Source organism: Gossypium raimondii, chromosome 4 (assembly GCF_025698545.1).
Source record: "Gossypium raimondii isolate GPD5lz chromosome 4, ASM2569854v1, whole genome shotgun sequence".
NCBI lineage: Eukaryota > Viridiplantae > Streptophyta > Magnoliopsida > Malvales > Malvaceae > Gossypium > Gossypium raimondii.
Genome location: NC_068568.1, coordinates 23,427,979 through 23,448,281, shown reverse-complemented (window position 1 = coordinate 23,448,281; position 20,303 = coordinate 23,427,979). Strand labels below are relative to the sequence as shown.

Below are 20,303 nucleotides of genomic sequence, written 5' to 3'. Positions count from 1 at the left end.
CAAAAGCGGGCACATAGTCATAAAGAAGTATGATTGGCGAAATAGAACTCACCTAAAAGCTCATTTCGGCATGTCAAACAGGTGAACCCAACGTAGAAAGAAGGGGATGAGGATTTCATGACATATTACTATGATTAGTTAAAAAAGAGTTTTGGTTATGAAAAATGATTTTTAGGGTATGAGTTCACGCTACTGGTGTAACAACCTATTTTCCAGTGGTGTTAGACATATTGATTTCGGGATCACAAATCTGATGAATGAGTTCGTAAATATTATTATTTAATATTTACGATTCAAATATAGTATTATATAGAAATTTTATATGATAATTTTTGCTATTTGAATATATACTTAAGTGCAAGTGGTTTGTTCCTAAAGTCAAGTGGTTTTAGAAAATGAGGTATGGAGACCACGTTTTTATAAATCGAGCCCATAAATATTTTGTAAAAATATTTACGAGTAATTATATAGATATATTAAAGTTTGGTCGAAATTTTAGTGATTTGATAGCTAATTAAAGAAAAATGATTAAATCGTAAAAGCTGGTAAAAGTTAATTGGTATTTATTATTAGCTAAAATGTTTAAGCAGTTGAAGTGAAAGGATCTTTATGGTAATTAGACCATAACTTGTAATAGTGGACGGTATTAGGTGAATTGTAGAATGAAATTTCAATTAAAATAAAATAAACAAAACTTAAAACATAAAAAAAAGAAGCATCATCTTCTTTTTTTATCTTTTGTGACTGAAACCATGGAAATGAAAGCTTGAAGCATTCGATTTCTTTATTCATTGCACGTAAGTGTTATTTTTGTCGGTTTCTTGTAAATTTTATGTTTTTGAAATCGTTGTAGCTTAAATTAACTAGCCCAGGGGCTAATTTCTGAAGTTGTCAAAGTTTGGAAATTTTACCATTATTGTTTTTGAAGCTTTTTAATTACTAATGTTTTGGTTGGAAGCTTGATAGTGAATTTGAGCTAGTTTGTAAAGTAATTTGTATAGTTTTTAAATTAAAGGATTTAATTAAAAGCATGTGAAATTTGGAAGGGTTTTATTAAAAGAATTTAGAATTTAAAGGCTGCTTTTATATGGTTAAAGGTTTGGTAAAAATTAGGTTTATGAATTAATTGTGAAAATAGACTCGTTTTAATATTAATAACTAAATTGAATAAAGTGTAAAAGTTTCGGGCAAATGTGAAACATTGTAAATAGGAAATCATATGCATTAAATTGAATATTATGTGAAATTGAGGCTAATAATTTGAAATAAACTATTTTATAGATCAAGAACAAGTAGATAATCGGGGAAAAGGAAAGTTGCTGACTAGTCCCTGACCATTTACTATCTCTACAATCTAGCCCTGGTAAGTTCGTACGGTTTAAATTAAAATAAACTGTAATATTATATTGACTTGTGAATTACGATTGATTGAATATTCATATATATATTTATACAATGCTATAATCATAAAGTTAATTCAAGGTGAGAAATGTAATTAATTTGTAAAATATTATGCGATTACTTGTTTCGAGCCTGGATGAACATAGGATAAGATACAATTAACATGCCAATAGGTTATATTGCATGCTGTACGGGATTTACTTGTGATGAGATGATGATTCCTGACTTGTTACTATCCATTTAATATACCAGAGTCCAGCATTTGTTGCGGACTACCATGTTATATTTACAGTGATTCTAGCGTGTTAGCGGGGGCAAATGTAAAGCTTTTGGGTTTAGCAGTTGGTGTCCATGTGTGTTCTCGGTTGGTTTGGCTCATTTGAGTGTTCGGGTGTGTTCTGGATGGTTAACCATGTATCCAAATCCATTTATATCATTCATCGAGCAGGTTTTCAATGGTTATATGATTTGTTATTTAATCTTATAAATGCCTACATGATCTTCTGAATGCATAAATGAATTTGAATGATCTAGTTTAATTGATCAAATTGTACAATATGTGTATAAACATAAAGACTCAACTGTTGTTCTATAATTGATATGTTTATAAGGTAAGTCTGACCATTTTGACCGTTGAACTTACTAAGCTCTATTGAAGCTTACTCGTGTCATTTTTCCTGTTTCTTTGTAGATAACATTTTGTGGAATTGGGCAACTAGATCAACTGTAATATCACACTATCCAGATATCTATCGATAGATTTTGACATGTTTACCGTTGGGTTATATGGTATGTAATAGGTGTATTGTATATGTTTTGGATATTTATTACTTGTGTTGCATTTTTTACTTGGATGATGTTGTGTAAACTTGATTTTGGCATATTGTTTGTAAAGGTCTATATGTAGATGATTTGATCATTTTGGGTTAAGCCACTTATGAGTGGATAGGTTGTACTAGAACTGAACATGAATGGAAGGTATCAATTGGCAAGTTTAACATGTGTTTAAAGTATGCATTTGTGAGATTTGAATGTGAATTAGTTGGTGTATAAAATGTGGTGCCATTGAGGGCATAGTGGTTAGGCACTTAGGTTGTATGTTTTGGTATGTTTTTAGCTTGTTTGAATGTGTTTTGAAGGTATACGAATGCTTGTTTTTCTTTTGGCTTGGCACCTAAGAAATTGATTTAGTTTCACTTATTTTGGAAGCTATATTAGGTGCAAACGGCCTTGGTCACAGGATGTCACACGACCGTGTACCACACATGTTCACACCACATGGTCGTGTGGAATATTTAATTTTGGTACTGGTTTATCACACACGGTCACAGGTTGTTACATGGTCTGAAGACAAGACCATGTGACCTTATTTCGATTTGTATACGGGTGGGCACATGGGCAACGACATGACCTCGTGACCCAAATTTTGAATTGTACATGGCTTGACCACATGACCATATTTTTGAGCCAGACAGTTTGGGCTCTATCACACGGCTTTGCCACACAGCGATGTGACCCTTATTTCCAAAATTTTCACATTTTTCAATATTTTTTTTGTTTTGTTTCAAATTAGTCCATGATTGTTTTCAAACTATTTTTAATGTTTCGTAAGATCGATTTAAGGCCTGTAACTATATTTAAGTTATGCTTAATATGTGGATTGAATATTGATATTTAGACTAATGCTGGAATGCTTTAATAATTTTATTTCATTTGATATGTGTCGTAATACTCTGTAACTCTAATCCAACGACGAGGACGGGTTAAGTGTGTTACAAGTGGTATAGCATACCCTATAATACTTATGTCCCTGAGCCAATTAAGTTACAAGGTAAGTTGGTTAGAAATTAACCGAACGTAAACTAAGAAAAGTGAAAAGATAAGGAAATAATCGAGTGGGTTTCTTGGAAGTGGCAGATTTTGCATAAGACAACTCTGTATGGATGTGACGTTTACCAAGTTCCAATAGAGACTTGGGTTAAGTTAAAAGAGTACACCGGTTTGGTTAAGGGGAGTTATCATTTTCTCTCTTTCCTCCAAGGTATTAAGATTTAAAGTTAGAGGAAACAAAAATTATTTTTCTTGTTTAAGCTAGATCTAAAATTTTTGGATTTACTAAGTGATCTTTCTCCATGTCATGGTGAGTTTTATGGCTCTGGAAAAGTAGATCTGCATGATTTTCTTGTGAACTAAGGCTTTGTTTATGGGTTATTTGGATTTGAAATGATTGAAGAAGCTAATTGGATGGGTTTTAACGGTGATCTTTTATTGTACAAGGTAGTGGTTGCTGCAATATGTTGTTGAGTGCGGGATCTAGAGTCTAAGCTACCCATTGACATCATCAGGTGAATCTCTAAGCTAACTCTTGCATGTGTGTTATGCATTGTAACACACCGAAATTAGAGGTTAGAAGTATTAAGGCTTGCAAGTGAGTCTTTGGTTTTCGGTAGAATTTTACATTTTCTTTTGCATTTGAGACGTCGATGAGCCTAGTGGTTTAGTGGTTAGGTGTTTAATTACCTTTAGTCCTGTGTTCGAATCCTAGTGTAAGTAAGGTGAAAATTTGTTTGAAATTTGGATTCAAGTTTGAAGAAACTGAAAGGTTAAGTTTTGTTAAATTTTAATTTATTTAGTTATGTTTTCAATTAATTTATTTAAATTTTTGAAATCTCCTAAAAATCTCTAATGTTTCCCATCTCTCTCACGTTAGTCTCTTTGCTCTCAATTTTTTTGTTTTCATTTGTTTTTCTTCTTTCTTCTTTATGCTCTTTTTGGTTCTCCAAGTGCTATTGTTTTTTATTTCTACGTCATTGTAGATTGTTGTCTCTTCGGAGGTTTGTTTGTTCTTCCGTTCATAGTTGAATCGAGGGTTGAAATGGGTGAGTGTAAGTGTTGTTATGTTAAGTTTTACGTTATCCAGTTTGATTCTTTTAGGTATGGTTTTGATCTAAATTCTTATAAGTTTTGTGTGCTCTCGTACTAAGTTTTAGATTGGGTTGTGGGGGTGCTTTCATCGACTCGTAGTGCCTAGAATTTTCATTTTAAGGTATGTGTTCTTAAACATTTGTAATTAGAGATTGGTTAAATGTTGAATTTCATGTTTTTTAGCAAGCTACGAAATGGGCGTGTGCTGCACACGTGTGGTCCACACGATCGTGTGCCATTTAAAAAGTTAGGGTAATTTCTTGATACATGACTTGGAGTGGGTCACACGGGTTGGCCACACGGTCGTGTAACCCTTGTGGGAAAACTTGTCGATTGTGCATAGGCATGTCCTTCAGCCACAGGACCATGTCTTGCCTGCTCCTATTTTGTGAATTTTCCCACACGGTTCAGAGAGTTACATAGTCTGCCCACATGGTCATGTCCTTCAGTCATACGGGCGTGTTCCTTACTCACACGAGCATGTGCTTCAGTCACACGGTCGTGTATATCTGTCACATGGTCTCGATCTTCCCACACGTCCTGGCCACACATCTATGTGGTCCTATTTTTACAGATTTTACTCATTTTTCTTTAAATGATTCGTTTTAGTCCATAAGCAATACTCTATATGTTTAAGCTGTTATATACGTGTTTAAGTGTTATATAATGTGTTATGTTAAACTTGGTATATAAAATGATTGGATTCGATATTCAAAAATTTTTTGCTAAGGTTTTGCTACGTTGGAATTGTACACGAATAAGTCTGATTATGTTTCTATTTCTATTAAATTAAGTTGATTTGTAATTGTGGTTATTGAATTTGGAAACTGAAAATGAGCTTATCTGATTGTGTAAATTTGTGTGTATGATACTGTTTGAATCTGTATTTGGGTTTGGGAATTGTTTGAAGAGAAGGAAGTTTGTTGTTGCAGTTAAACTGCATACTTATAATTAATGGTAAACCTGCAATTATACAAGTGGCATATGGTCACATTAAGGTGTGGTTTGGTTGGATGGGTCTAGCATAACCCAAAACGTGGTCTGTAGAGGATGAAAGGGTATACTAGACCCTATTTGGTTTGTGATGGATGGTTGAATATGGTGTGTAGAGAGGTTGGTAGGTTAATTTTTTTTATTATGGGTTACATGTGAGTATGAATTGTATAACTATAGTCCATTTTGACTGTCCGAATGTTGTTGCTACCATATGACAACATTTATCTGCATCTGTTATATTTTTGTGTTTTCCAGCGTTTTACGTAGTAGTGAAAATCGATAATGATTCGGGTTTGAGTTTTACATTATTGTCCGATTATTTTGTTCCTGCACTTTTCTTTTTTACTTTTGCTTTAAGATTCACACTGAGCTTTCGTAGCTCACCCTCCCTAGTTTCTCTTTTCAGGTAACCCTCATGATTAGGTGTAGGATTCGACAAACCAGTGGTCTCAGAATGTTCATTTTGGTTTGACTTATTAAAGTCTTTCATAAGTTTTAATAAACTGTTTACTTTCAAACTGTAAGCATTTTTTTCTGAACTGTGGTATGAATTTGGACTTAGACTTTTAAAAAGCTACGGGTTTTTGTTTGAAACTAAATATGCAATTCAATGCATGGGTTTTAAATAATTGGTTAAACGTTTTGGTTCTAAGTCACCTTAGTGTTATTATGCATGAGAATTAGTTTTAAGACTATTTTGCTTAAATAAACACCCAAAATTTCTAAATGTCAAATTTACAAATTTTAGGTTATAGCAAAATGTCAATTTTTCCGCTGCAATAATACTTTTTGAAATTTCAAGTCACAATTTGATAAATTTGAAAAGTTTGCAAATTGATTAAGGATTTTGTTTTTGGTTATAAACTCATGTTTGGAAATGTGAGTTAGGATGATTGCGGGAATTTTTATGAAACACGAAAGTGATTTTCAAAAAAGAAAGTTAGAATTTTGGATCTTCGTTTTGTTTTGGGCCATTTTGGTGGCCAATGTAACCTCTGGAATCTGGTTGAAACTTCTGGGCCGAGTTTTGGGGTGTTACATAGATTATAGAAACTTCAGGGAAAAGCGATAAAACCATGTGATTAGGCTAGGAAAGTATGATGTGATTATTCTGATGAGAAATGTATGAATTATGGACTTGTATGTATGGATTGCCTAAAATTTGACAGTCTAAGTATGTAATAGGATTCCAAAGTTTGAAATGTATGTGTGTATCTGTCTAAAAACATGCTATGGAATACATCTGTTATGAATGAGTCAGTATGAGTGATGAGTTTATGTCTATCTATGGAGTCATCTAAAGGAGTCCTTCGGGACTTGAAATATGGTTCTTTGAAAGGAAAAGTAATAGCTGGTGGGCTATAGCGTCATATGGAAGGACCATATCTTGTAAGATCATGACTGGTGAATTATGGCATCATATGGAAATAATTAAAGGAGGGTTGTTACCTAATAGGGTTCTTTACGTAACATTAGGCAATGAGGGGCAAGCCTCATGTAAGGTGAGTTTAGGCAAGTCCCTAACGCAAAAACACCAAAAAACGTAAAAACCTTTGTGGCAAACCTCTGTATAAAGAAGAGCCTTTGTGGCAAATCTCTGTAAAGGAAAAACCTTTATGGCGAACCTTTGAATAGAAAGCCTTTGTGGAATATCTAAAAGAAAAGCCTTTGAGGCAAACCTCTGTACAGAAAAACCTTTGTGGCAAATCTTTGTTAAGGAAAAGCCTTTGTGGCATATCTAAAAGAAAAACCTTTCTGGAAAACCTCTGTATAGAAAAGCCTTTATGGCAAATCCCCGTAAAGGAAAAACCTTTGTGGTGAACCTTTGTAAAGAAAGCCCATTTGGTGACTTTTGGTCAAAGAAGCCTAGCAGCAATATCTGGAATGAAAAGCCTTTGTGGTTATTCATGAGAGGAAATGCCTGCATGGTGCAGCCTGAAAGGAAAGCCTTGGCTGCAACTTTGAAAATAAATGTCTTTGAGGCATAATGTGAAAGGGAAGCCTCTATGGCATACCATAAAAAGAGAAGTCCTTATAGCGAAGTATGAAAGGAAAGTTGCTATGGCGAATTCAAGAGAACTTTATGTATGGCGAAGTATTAAGGGTCAAATCTTGTAGCGAGCCATAACATAAATGGATATGGTATGTCTAATAAGACTCGTCAGAGTAATTTGTATGATTTACATGATTTAAAATCAATGGACCTCAATAAAATAAAATACTAGATTGCTTTGATGAGGATAACAGATTGAAAGGAGATAGAAGAGTTATAAGCTAACTTATGGAAGGATAATTTTGATAAAGGATATTATAACATGTAATTTGAATGAGTATTGAATAACTATGGGTATCCATTAAGGAGTTTGGATGAGACAACAACCAAAGGTTGAAGAATGCTGAAATGGCAACGTTTCAAGCGAATAGGTCTTTGACAAGGAATAAATAGAGTAATTAGGTGAGTATTTGCCAGAATATGTGGCAGACACAAAAGAATGAGTCAATTAAGCTTGAAGGACTAAGTCTAGTAAGGGAAATGTTCTGAAAGGTAAGGAATGAAAGATCCATGAGTGTCTATGAACTACATGAATAGTTAAGGAAACAATGTTTTAGAATAGGAACATTAGTGAAATAGTACTGGCAGACACAAAAGAATGAGTCAATTAAGCTTGAAGGACTAAGTCTAGTAAGGGAAATGTTCTGAAAGGTAAGGAATGAAAGATCCATGAGTGTCTATGAACTACATGAATAGTTAAGGAAACAATGTTTTAGAATAGGAACATTAGTGAAATAGTACTCTACCTAAATGGAATTCTAAAATGATTTTGGTTAAGGAAGAACATGAGAAAGCAAAGTGATGAATGTGAGTATTGCATAAGGAAAGGAACATATGTAAGGTATGATGTTAGGGTAAGGAACAACACCACGGCATGAAGAAGGAAAACCTAGAATAATATACACCAGAGTTAAGTAAAAGAATAAGTATAAAGAGGTTAATAAAGGAAGCATCAAATACAATTCAGGTAAAAGATGTTTGCCTCCCTAAGACACATGAACTCATTTTTGTGCCTTGAGTTTCAAGTGAGTTAGATTGGGTTCACGTCTGGGGGGACGATTCTAGTACTACGCCAAAGGAATGGCGAGATAGAGCTATTATGCATATAAATGAAGTTAAGTGGCGTGTGCAACCCAATTATAGGGTTGTAAAACAAGGCCTCATAGTAATTATGTTAGATCTAAGAGTTAATCAAAGGGAACACTAAAGTTAGGTACCATACTTCGTACTTGTAATCATGCATTGTATGTGTGTATACTTAGGAAAATCAATTCAAAGTTCTCATAACTCTGCAAATGTTCTTGAATAGAAACTTTTTATTTAAGAAAACAGTTAAGTTACATGTATATTAGAGCATGACACCCAATATTTGGGTCCAGTTTATCAAACCGAGCTTTGGGTGTTTCAATCCTAGTCCTATTTACTGTGATGCCATAACGTCTTTCAGCTGTTGTCTTACTCATTTTAGGCGTATATCCTCCGACCGGTCCCATTGCCTAACCTGACGGTTATTTCTCATTGTATTTCACAAATCATCACACAAATAAGCCCAGACATATATTCATATAAGCACAATAACATAGACCACACCAACTTGTACAAGTATCATCATAGAATTCATGCTATTCTTTCAACATCTCAGAAATGGGACATAGAAACTCAGCTGATGCTTCTTCACCTTATCTGCTTAGCTTTTTCAGATGTCGGAGCTTCCATTCTCCTGTCAGCTAAGGAAGATAACCAATTCATGGATTAAACTCAGGAATCCCAGTTTAAACTAAAATTTCTAGAAACATGCAAAACCCTTAAAATGATTTCTGGAAACTCTTAAATTTGGTTCTTCAATCTTAGGTACACAAAAGGAATTAGAACCTTTACCAGCTTACCCATTTTTCTATTTTCCTGACTCAAAACTCAGATCACTGCTCCATACAGAGCTTCTCCTAATCATCCTATCTTCAAAGTAGCGGAGAAAATGAATAAGGGAGGAAAATGAAATAGAATGGAGTTGAATCCTGCCCCGAGAAATCATTTCCCACTATTTATAGCCTTTAATGTGTAGTCTTCCACCATATAACAACCATTCATCTATAATCATCTTGTCTCGCAGTAAGAGACCGACTGGTTCTAATCAAACTAAACCAGGTTTGGTTTTTAACCATATTTCATTTTTTCCTAATTGTTCCTAGTTTTTCAATAATGACCTCTAGTTTGCAATCTCTTTCAATTTAACCCCTAAATGTTCTAAATTTTTAGGTTTAAAAGAATCCAAGTGTGACATGAGTCCTTTCTTTTGGAATTTTCTAACTCTATTAGACCACAATAACCTATTGAATCGTCTATCAAACATCACCATTTCTTTTTCTTCATCCACATATTCACTTGATTCACTCTCATCAATTGTCGTGGATATTAGATCTACTCCAACCTTTTTCTTCTCGATTTTCTTTTCTTCATTCCCATCTTTGAGTCTCATTTCATGGGTGAGAAAAAAACCAAATAGCTCATCAAGAGAAAGAGTCTCCAAGTTCTTCTCTTCCTTTATTGCGCGCACTTTGGCTTCCCACAATTTTGGTAGGCTTCTAAGCATCTTTCTCAACACCTCTTCATTTGGATATGTCTTACCATAATACTTTATACCATTGATGGTGATGGTGAAACGACCAGTGATCATCTTGATATCTTTCAATTTCATATTGAAGGTTTCATAATTAAGAGTGAGAATTCCAATTTTAGATTTCTTCACTTGACTTGTTCCTTCATGAGTGACCTCCAACTTGTCCTAAATTTCCTTGATGTTTGTGCATGACGACACTCTACTATACTCATTCGGACCAAGTACACAAAATAAAGTGCGTATTGCCTTGGTATTAAGTTTAATGCTTCTCCTATCCTCATCATTTTATTCCTTCTTACTCTTTGGAACTAAAAGCTCTCCTTCTTGTTTGAGTGGAATTGAAGGACCATCCATGATGATGTCCCATATGACAAGATCATTTTCTTGGATGAACAATATCATCCTTGTCTTTTGATAAGAATAGTTGGCACCACTGAAGTAAGGAGGCTTGGAGATAAATTGGGACTTGCCGAGAAAACTTGACCCGGAAGTAGGTGTCGTTGTTTAGATTGAGTTATTGATTGTTGGGCTTCCTCAAGGATCTCTTCTTTGGTTGTTAAATTGTCTAAAAGAAACTAGTTTTGATACTAATTGTTAGCTCGATTAATCAACTTGAAATTGCCAATAGGGGGAATTGACTTTTTAAATATTTATGGTTGCTAAGAAAATAGATAGAGACAATGAGCACAATGATATATAGTGGTTTGACCCCAATTTCCTACTCCACTACCTTAACTTTCCACAACTAAGGATTTTCCCATATTCTCTAATTTGACAACCTTAGAGGACAAGGTATAACCTTACAAACTCTTTTATGGTTTCTACCCAAACCTTAAGACAAAACCCTCTCAAAGAGAATAAAAAATAAGCAAACTAAGAACAAACTCTCATAAAATCAGAATGTTTGAAAATTAAGCACAAATACAAGAAGAATCACTTGAGTTGAAATTAATATAATGAAAGGTCACAAGGGAGTATAAAGGAAATTGTTGAGAATTGAAAGCAGAAGATTGTTTTGATTTATCTTTAAGATTGATAATCTCTATTGTTGTTGTAGGACCTTTGGAAGCTGGTATTTATACCCTCTAATTCAAATATTGAGCATTTAAATATAGTTAACTTATCTTTTAATGTCTACATTATAGTATTCTATATTTAAATTAATTTTATATAAGTTACATACTATACAAAAATAAAATGAAAGAATATATTACAAAGTAGAAAATGAATTGGGCTTGGACCTTGAATGTCGGAATCCAAGTGTGACTCATTTTAAGTGGGCTTATTCTTTTTGCCCAAACCCCTCTTTTGGGCCTCATACTTTTGTCCTGACTCTACCATATTTCAGGCACGTCTTCAAGCTTGGGTGAATAATCTAACCCTTGAATAGGTCTATCTCCAAAAAGAAATTGTGAAAAGCACATAATTAATGACTAGAATTTGTCACATAAATAAATAGATAATATGTTTATGTAATTTGCATTTAAATAATAATATTATATATAAATTGTACATTTTAAGAAATAATAATATTTCAAAAAGGTGGCTAACTTTTTCTTTTCTTCTAATAATTAAACGTTACAAGAATAATAATGGGTAATTTATTTTTTGGCAAAATCAAATGGATAATTTTAATTGAAAAAATGATTTTTTTACGTAACTAGTTTAAAAGTATTCGATAAATTTAATTTAATTTATAAATTTATAAATGATATAATTATCTCTATATTTAAAAAGAAACAATAATTTTTTCTTTTCTTATAATTTTCTTAATTAAGTTTGTGTCACTTGCTTGTGATACCAAACTTAATAAAACATTTTTTTGTAGTATAGATAATTATTTTGTGACCACATACATATTTATATATGAAATAGTGACCACACACATGTGCACGCACACACACAAACTAACTTAATTTTCAAATTTGTCACTCATCCTTTAATTTTTATATCATATTTTTATAACATATGGAGTGATCATAAATTAAATTCTTATTTATAGTGATTAATGTTCCATATTTGCAATAATATCAATAAAAATGAAGTTTAGTAAATTATATTTTTTATTTGAAGCATTTTTTAATAATTACATTTTGAGAAAACACTTTTACATTAAAGTTGTGTTTGTTTCATTAAAAACAATTTTCGAAAAAGATTTTTAGAAAATGTATTCATTTTCTAGAAAAGAAAATATTTATTAAAGTAGATGATTTTATATAAGATATTTTCTATTATTTAAGAAATTTGCTTGAAATGATTTTCATAAATTTATTCTTAGTGAAACAGACACAACATAAATAAAATATTATAATAGCATTTCCTTTTGACAATTACAATTTAGTTTAGGTATAGTGCCAAATTTAGCCCTCAAGATTTACATTTTTTGTTCATTTGCTCCTTTTTTTTTATAGCTAAATTTGACACTCAACCGTTTAAAAAAAATCAAATTTGACCACCAACCTTTCAGCAAAAGCTAAATTGTTAGTTTTTTAATAAAAATCCTTACTAAAATGTTAAATTTTTAAACATAACAGCTCGAATGACAATCCACAAATACTTCAAGCTATTTTTTTGAATTTTTTGAATTTTTTATAATTTTAAATATTTTTTATAATTTTAAAATTATTTGTTAACATAAAAATAAAACATGGAAAATCAATAGTAAAAAAATCATCCATATTGTAAATAATATTAATTCATAGCTTGCACCATCATACCAATTTATAATTTTATTTTATACATAACCCGTAATAAACTTAGTAAAATATGATTTGGACTCTTGGGACTCCCACCCAAACTCTCCACCTATTGCACTATAAGTGCATCCAAACTTTAACAGTAACACTCTCGACCCGGCCTAGGAAATTTGACTAAGTCGAAGGCATTACATTCGATCACCAAAGTGATCCCGTAAAGTCATTCTTTTGCTTGATTTAATTCTGTACAAATATAACTCTTTTGTATTAAAAAAACACTCATTAATTTAAATAAGCTTTACTTAGCAATTTGATTACAATATTATTAATGTGAAGTTTTGAAAAACGGTTACGGTTTTCAAGGAAAAGATTTATAAAAAGTTTAATTATTTTGTAAAGCAACGGAAAACGTTTAAAGTATTGATTGTCTAAACAGAAAAGCATGCAAATATCAGAATATTAACTAAGTTTCATGCCTTAGAATAAATAAGTTAAACAACTTCACCTTAGATATAAAAGCGAGAAATAACTAATAATTACAAACCCAAAAATAAAATGATTAAGGAAACTCTATTGAAACTTTTAAATTAAAGCAAAATAAGCTACTAATCCAAGGTTTCTCCAATGTAATACCGAGTTTTAGTGTTATGTGCTACCTGAGGGGGAAAAGAAAGGGGAAAAGCTTACAATGGCTTAGTGTGAGTCTAATCTTAAACCATTATATATAATTACTCAAATAGTAAAATATTTAATTCATAGCATAATCGCATATTAAGCATAATGTAAGAAACATGTAGGAAATCAATGCATATACATAATATATTTATGATGCAATGCAAATGCAAATGCAAATGCAAATTTCCCACCCATCCATCTTAATTACCCTCAAGCATCGCTTGACATACCAAAAACACATATAAAAAAATGACCATCCTGGATTTCTTTTTTTGTGATGATGGTTGTTCACTTTGTCATCTGTGACGATGGCTTTTTACTACAATAATTTACCATCTCGATTGCCTGATTTTGATGGCTTTTTACTACAATAAACTATCATCCCATTCACCACGGTTTGGTGGATTTTTAACATATCATCTCGGCTTATCTGGTTTTGATGAAATTGTCGCCTACTTTGTGCAGTATTGACTTTCTGTATGTACTTAAATTGCCACTGTCTCCTACAAAATTCCTCCATCCTCTGTACCCGATTTCGTCAAATTATGCACATATACACATCATATCATACTCATTATCAATGTTTGATACTATGCTTAACAAGCACATTTATTATCATATACTAACATTTAATTTCATATATTCATGTATTTATTCTCATCAATTCCACAAACAGATATAATTTGTGAGAGTTTAAAATAGCGTCACATACTCAGTATCTACATGTGAATTAATAGGCCTAGTTTATCTTAACATACACACATGTTTGTAGGTAGGGTTTGCATATTATCATATAAAAGGGGTTAGCATGCCATGTGCAACACCCTTAACCCGTATCCGTCGCCGAAACAGGGTTATGGAGTATTACCGGAGTTTACAGTACAAACAAACAGAATTTTGATCATTTCATAACATATCAATATTCATAATAAAACTAATCAAAATCATACATATTATCCCTTATACGAGCCTAAAGGCCCTAAATACGCATTAGAAACAAGTCGGGACTAAATCGGACACTCGTAAAATTTTTCAAAAAACATTGCAAATTTTCAAAGCTGTAAGGGTCAAATGGCCAAGAAACACGCCTATGTCTTAGGCTGTGTGGGCATTCGAAATAAGGACACATGGCCGTGTCCCAGCCAGTGTCCTTACCCATGTAACTCACTGACTTGGGTCACACGGCCAAGCCACACATCGTGTACCCTTCGAAGTATCTTCACATGCTCGTGTGCCAAGTCGTGTGCTAGGCCGTGTAACGGCCTGACTTGCAACCCTTTGAAACCTACAGGGGGCACACGGCCGTGTCACCTAGCCGTGTGTCATACACAAATGAGACACAAGCCTTTGTATCTGCCCATGCGGACGAAAATAGGTTATTTTACAAGCCACATTTCTCACCTGATTTGGCACCAACCTACACCCAAAAATGCACACATACACTAGCTATACTCAAGCATCCAAAACAAGCATGAGAATGCTTTAAACATTTGGTATATTCACATACAACCAATATGCCCTTAGGCACCTCAAATGACAATATGCAAACATGTATAATCATGTACACCATTAAACCAAATAAGCCAATAATTTACCAAGCCATTTTACATCATTTCATGCCACTTGGCCTACTTATCAAAACATACCAAAACTTCTTAAAAGGTACCAAATAATCCATTCCAAACTAGCACCAATATACATATATGATTTCCATAACAAAGCACCAATTCACACCAAATTATAAAACATATATCATAAGTATATTCAACTACCAATTTACCTTTCATCATTCAACCATAAATCAAGCCACACATCAACCATATAAGGAAATTATGCACAAACCAAAATGTGCCAAAACACAAGCCAAATAAGTGGTCAATCTCAACAAAGCACATATAGGCTAAGATTAGCCAAAATAACCTATACATGCCATTATAAACAAAATTAAACAACTGAAAGTATCGAGTGAGCCAATGGATGGTGTGATATAGCTCCAACAAGCTTCCAACCCAAATGAGCTTCCGAATCACTATATAGCACAGAAAATAACATGGAGTAATCATATAAGCTTATTAAGTTCGTATAACATAGAATTTAACTTACCATTAGTCATAATTAAGATAAGTAAACATAGCATATCCCAACCAAATTGGCCAAAAGCCTACACATAATCAACAAATATTCAAATTTCATATACATGTATCTTTCATTTCATATATCAATATATGTCATGTAACATCATTTCCATGTATTTCATGTAATTACATACAGTAGTTCATATCGGACTCATATAATCTTATAACAGAATATTGCCCGTTGAACCATTTAGAATATAGTTGGATACTCGGGTAGCACACACAATGTGTACTAAATTGTAATCCGTCAATACCTGTACATGTATGCTCATATGAGCTCTGAATCAGTATGCTCTAACGAGCTATAAATGATAAGCTTATGTGAGCTGAATATCGGTAAGCTCTCTCGAGCTGTGAATTGGTAACCCTACTGACATGTCATTTGTATCCTACGAATTCCTAAGGTTCAAAAGAGACTCGGTAATCGTCATATGTCGTCAGATATGTGATTGGGATTTATATATGACAATAATGCAAATCACATACATATAATTCAATTAAAGCATATAATTACACAATTTAATTACACAAACTTACCTCAACTAGTATACGTAGATACAGAGGCGCTTAATCTGAGATTTTTTTCTTTCCCTCGATCTAATTCTCGAGTTGAGAATTGGTAACCCTAGTTCATAAAAATGGAAATTTATACAATTTCACCATAACCCACCATGGTCGAATGTCAAATAGGTCCTTAGCATGCACTATACTTCAATTATTTCCCAATTTCACAATATAATATTTCCTATTTTTCAATTTATTCCTTATTTGACAATTTTACTAAAAAGTCCCTTATAAAAGTTATTTATCTAACAACAACCATTTATTTTCTATCATCAAACTTCAAAACTCAAGCATTTTCATCAATGGTAAAACCCTAACATTTTAACAGTTTTACAAATTAGTCCCTAGGCTAGCTAGATTAAGCTACGACAATCCCAAAATCATAGAATTCATAAAAAAGGGGACAAAAACGCATACCTAATTGAGTAATCAAAGTGGCCAAATGTAGCTTCAACAAAAATGGCTTCCTTTTCTTCACAATCGATTGAAGATAGAAGAAAACATTGTACTTGGCTTTTCTTTTAAATAATTTTAACTTTAATTACTTATTTACTTAATTAACCTTTAAATATTTTAAAAATTACACAATATGCCAAGATATTAACATCCACAACAACTAATGGTCTAATTACCATATATGGACCTCTATTTTAAAGTTTTATAGCTATTTAATACCTTTAGCTGTTAGAACTCAACTTTTACACTTTATGCGATTTAGTCCTTTTTATCAAATTGAGCAAGTAAACTGTAAAATTTCATTACGAAATTTTTATATGGTAACACTATCATGTTCTAGAGCATAAAATAATAATAAAATAAATTTTTTTGATCTCAAATTTGTGGTCTCAAAACCACTTTTTGGTTCTACTAAAAAGGGGCAATAACAACTCTCCCCCTAACACGATTTTCGTCCCCGAAAATACTACCAGAAAAGAGGATCGAATATTGCTTTCTCATAGCTTCCTCGAGTTCTTAGGTGGCTTCTTCTATTCCGTGACGTTGCCAGAGAACTTTCACTAAAGCTATGTTTTTATTTCTCAATTCTTTCACCCCTCGTGCTAGAATTCTAATAGTTTCTTCACTGTAGGACGTATCAGGCTGAATCTCAACATCTATCGGAGAGATAACATGTGAAGGGTCAGATCGGTATCGTCCTAGCATAGACACGTGAAAGACATTATGAATTCTTTCAAGTTCTGACAATAAAGCTAGTCAGTATGCCACAGGTCCGATTTTTTGAATAATCTCGTATGGCCTGATATATCACGAACTCAGCTTTCCTTTGCGACCGAACTGAAAAACATTCTTCCAAGGTGATACTTTAAAAAATACTCTGTCCCCGACTTGGAACTCTATGTCTTTACGTTTAAGATCCATATATGATTTTTGATGAACAGAAGCTACTTTCAAACTATCTCTGATCACATTCACTTTTTCTTCAGTCTCGCGAATCAAATTAACCCCGTGTATCTTTTTCTCACTAAGCTCAGTCCGGTATAATGAAGTTCAGCATTTACAACCAAACAGAGCCTCATACGATGCCATTTTTTACTCGATTAAAAACTATTGTTATATGCAAATTCAACCAACGGTAAGTATTTCTCCCAATTGCCTTCAAACTCTAAAACACAACACCAAAGCATATCTTCAAGAATTTGGATTACACTCTTGGATTGACCATCGGTCTAAGGGTGAAATGCAATGCTAAAATGCAGCCATGTACCAAGAGCTTCCTGTAATTTTCTCTAAAATCACGATGTAAACTGTGGATCTCTACTCAAAATAACGGAGACTGGAACTTCGTGTAACCTAAAAATCTCAGAAACATATAACGTAGCTAATATGTCAAGTGAGAAATCTGTACGTAACGAAATAAAATGTGTGGAATTTTTCGAACGGTCGACGATAACCCAAATGGCATCTTTCTTTTTCGGAGATAGGAGTAGCCCCGGTACGAAATCCATAGTAACTCTATATCCCATTTCCACTTCGGTATCATCACTGACCGTAACAGTCCTGAAGGTACCTGATGTTTAGCTTTTACTTGCTGAAAAATCAAACAACTAGATACAAAGTCAGATATCTCGCGTTTCATTCTTGGCCACCAGTACATCTATCTTAAATCACTGTACATTTAATTACTTCCCGGATAAACAGACAAGCTACCACTATGAGCTTCATGTAAGATTCTCTGAATGAGCTCTGGATTCTTTGGTACACAAACTCTACCTCTAAACAATAAACAATCATTGGGCCCTATCTAAAATTCTGAATTGGTAGTCGACTAACACTGTAACCATTTAGCTAACAACTCAGTATCACATTTCTGAGCTTCCCAGATCTGCTGTAAAAACATCAGTTTAGCTTTTAACTTAGCTAAGAGCGAGCAATCATCAGATAACATTGGTCGTGTACTCATCGCTCGCAGAGCAAATAAGGACTATCTACTCAAAGCGTCAGCAACTACGTTTGATTTTCCCGGATGATAGCTGCCAACTATAAGTCATGTGTCGGATAGTTCTTTTCGTGTGGCTTTAACTGTCTGGAAGCATAAGCTATCACTTCGCCTTCTTGCATTAAAACATAGCCTAAACTATCGAATGATGCATCGCTAAAAATCACAAATTCTTTACCGGATTTAGGCTGAACTACAACTGGTGCTTCAGTCAATAGTGCTTTCAACTAGTTAAAACTTTCCTGACACTTATCAGGCCATTCAAACTTCACATCTTTCTGTAATAATTGGGTCATCGATGTAGCTATCATTGAGAACACTTTGACGAATCTTTGGTAATAATCAGCTAATCCCAGAAAAAATTTTACTTCATGTACATTTCTCGATGGTTTCTAGTAAAAAACTATGGAAATCTTACTCGAATAACCTCTGATGCCTTCGACCGATATATATGTCCCAGAAAACCAATTTCTGGGAGCCAGAACTCGCATTTGAAAATTTTAGCAAACAATTTTTTATCTCGTAGAGTTTACAAAATAACTCTTAGATGCTCGGCATGTTTAGTCTCATCTCAGGAATATATTAGAATATCATCAATAAATACCATAACAAATCTATCAAATCCATAAGTACCGCAAGTGCATTAGTTAAACCAAATGACATTACAAGAAATTTATAGTGTCTATACCTGGTTCTGAATGTAGCCTTTGGCACTTCTGAATCTTTCACTTGTAGCTGATAGTAACTGGAATAGAGATCAATCTTCGAGAATACTGTGGTACCTTTCAACTGATCGAACAAATCATCAATTCAAGGTAGAGGATATTTGTTCTTGATTGTAACCTTGTTGAGCTGACGATAAACAACACATAATCTCATTGATCTGTCCTTTTTCTTAACGAACAGAACCATTGTACCCTAAGGTGAAAAATTGGGTCGAGCAAAACCCCTATCTTTCAACTCATGCAACTGTACTTTCGACTCTTTTAACTCCGTAGGAGCCATTCTATAAGGTGCTATCGATATCAGAGATGTTTCCAGTACAAGTTCTATAGCAAACTTGACTTCTCTAATCAGTAGTAATCCAGGTAACTCCTCTGGAAACACATCGGAATACTCACAAACCACTAGTACTTATTCACAAACCAATACATAAGTAAGGTAAGCATTATAACCTTTTCTCACATACTTCTGTGCTGACATAGTTGATATCACAATAGGCAACCCACTGAGATTTTCTGATTCAATACAAAGCATCTCACCATTCTGACATTTTATTACGATAAGCTTTCGTCTACAATTTACCACATCATCATGTAGACCTAGCAATCAATGCCCAAAATCACGTCAAATTCATCAAATGGTAGCAGCATCAAATCAGCCGAAAAACTATAACCCCGAGTCATCAAAGGACAATTCTTACAGACTTTATCAACTAGCACATACTGACTAAAGGGGTTTGACACTTTAACAACGAATTCAGTGGACTCAGCAGGTAATTTTTTACTAGACACTAAATTCATAAACACATATAAATAGGTTGATCCCGAATCAATCAAAGCAGTTATATCAGTATCATAAATAAAGACAGTACCGGTAATAACATTTGACGCAGAAGCATCCTCGCGCGCGTGAATAACGTAAGCCCTAGCTGGTGCTCGTGCCTCAGGTCTCATAATAGAGTCTTTCGTCACGCCACGGCTACCACTCAAATTTTTGGGATTACGAGGTGGTCTACCTCTCGCAGCAGTATTGCTCAGCCTCGTGGTCTAAGCTTTCTCTTTCT

The 20,303-nt window shown here is 33.5% G+C and overlaps 1 protein-coding gene across 1 annotated transcript; it reads right to left on the bottom strand.

Annotated features, from left to right (window-relative positions):
- Positions 1-19,435: 19,435 nt before the first annotated feature.
- On the bottom strand, positions 19,436-20,193 carry LOC128040458 (uncharacterized). The gene is made up of 3 exons (XM_052629209.1): positions 19,941-20,193; positions 19,693-19,839; positions 19,436-19,614 (listed from the first exon to the last, which is right to left on the bottom strand). The coding sequence occupies exons 1-3, from the start codon at positions 20,191-20,193 to the stop codon at positions 19,436-19,438; spliced, it is 579 nt and encodes a 192-aa protein (XP_052485169.1).
- Between the last annotated feature and the right edge of the window lie 110 nt (positions 20,194-20,303).

Excerpts from the sequence above, each read along its gene's own strand:
- LOC128040458 (XM_052629209.1), bottom strand. The coding sequence starts at position 20,193 with ATGAGACCTGAGGCACGAGCACCAGCTAGGGCTTACGTTATTCACGCG. Across the intron at positions 19,840-19,940 it reads TGTGCTAGTTGATAAAGTCT|GTCTACATGATGATGTGGTA; the intron begins GTAAGAATTGTC and ends ATTGATTGCTAG. Across the intron at positions 19,615-19,692 it reads ACAGAAGTATGTGAGAAAAG|AGGAGTTACCTGGATTACTA; the intron begins GTTATAATGCTT and ends ATGTGTTTCCAG.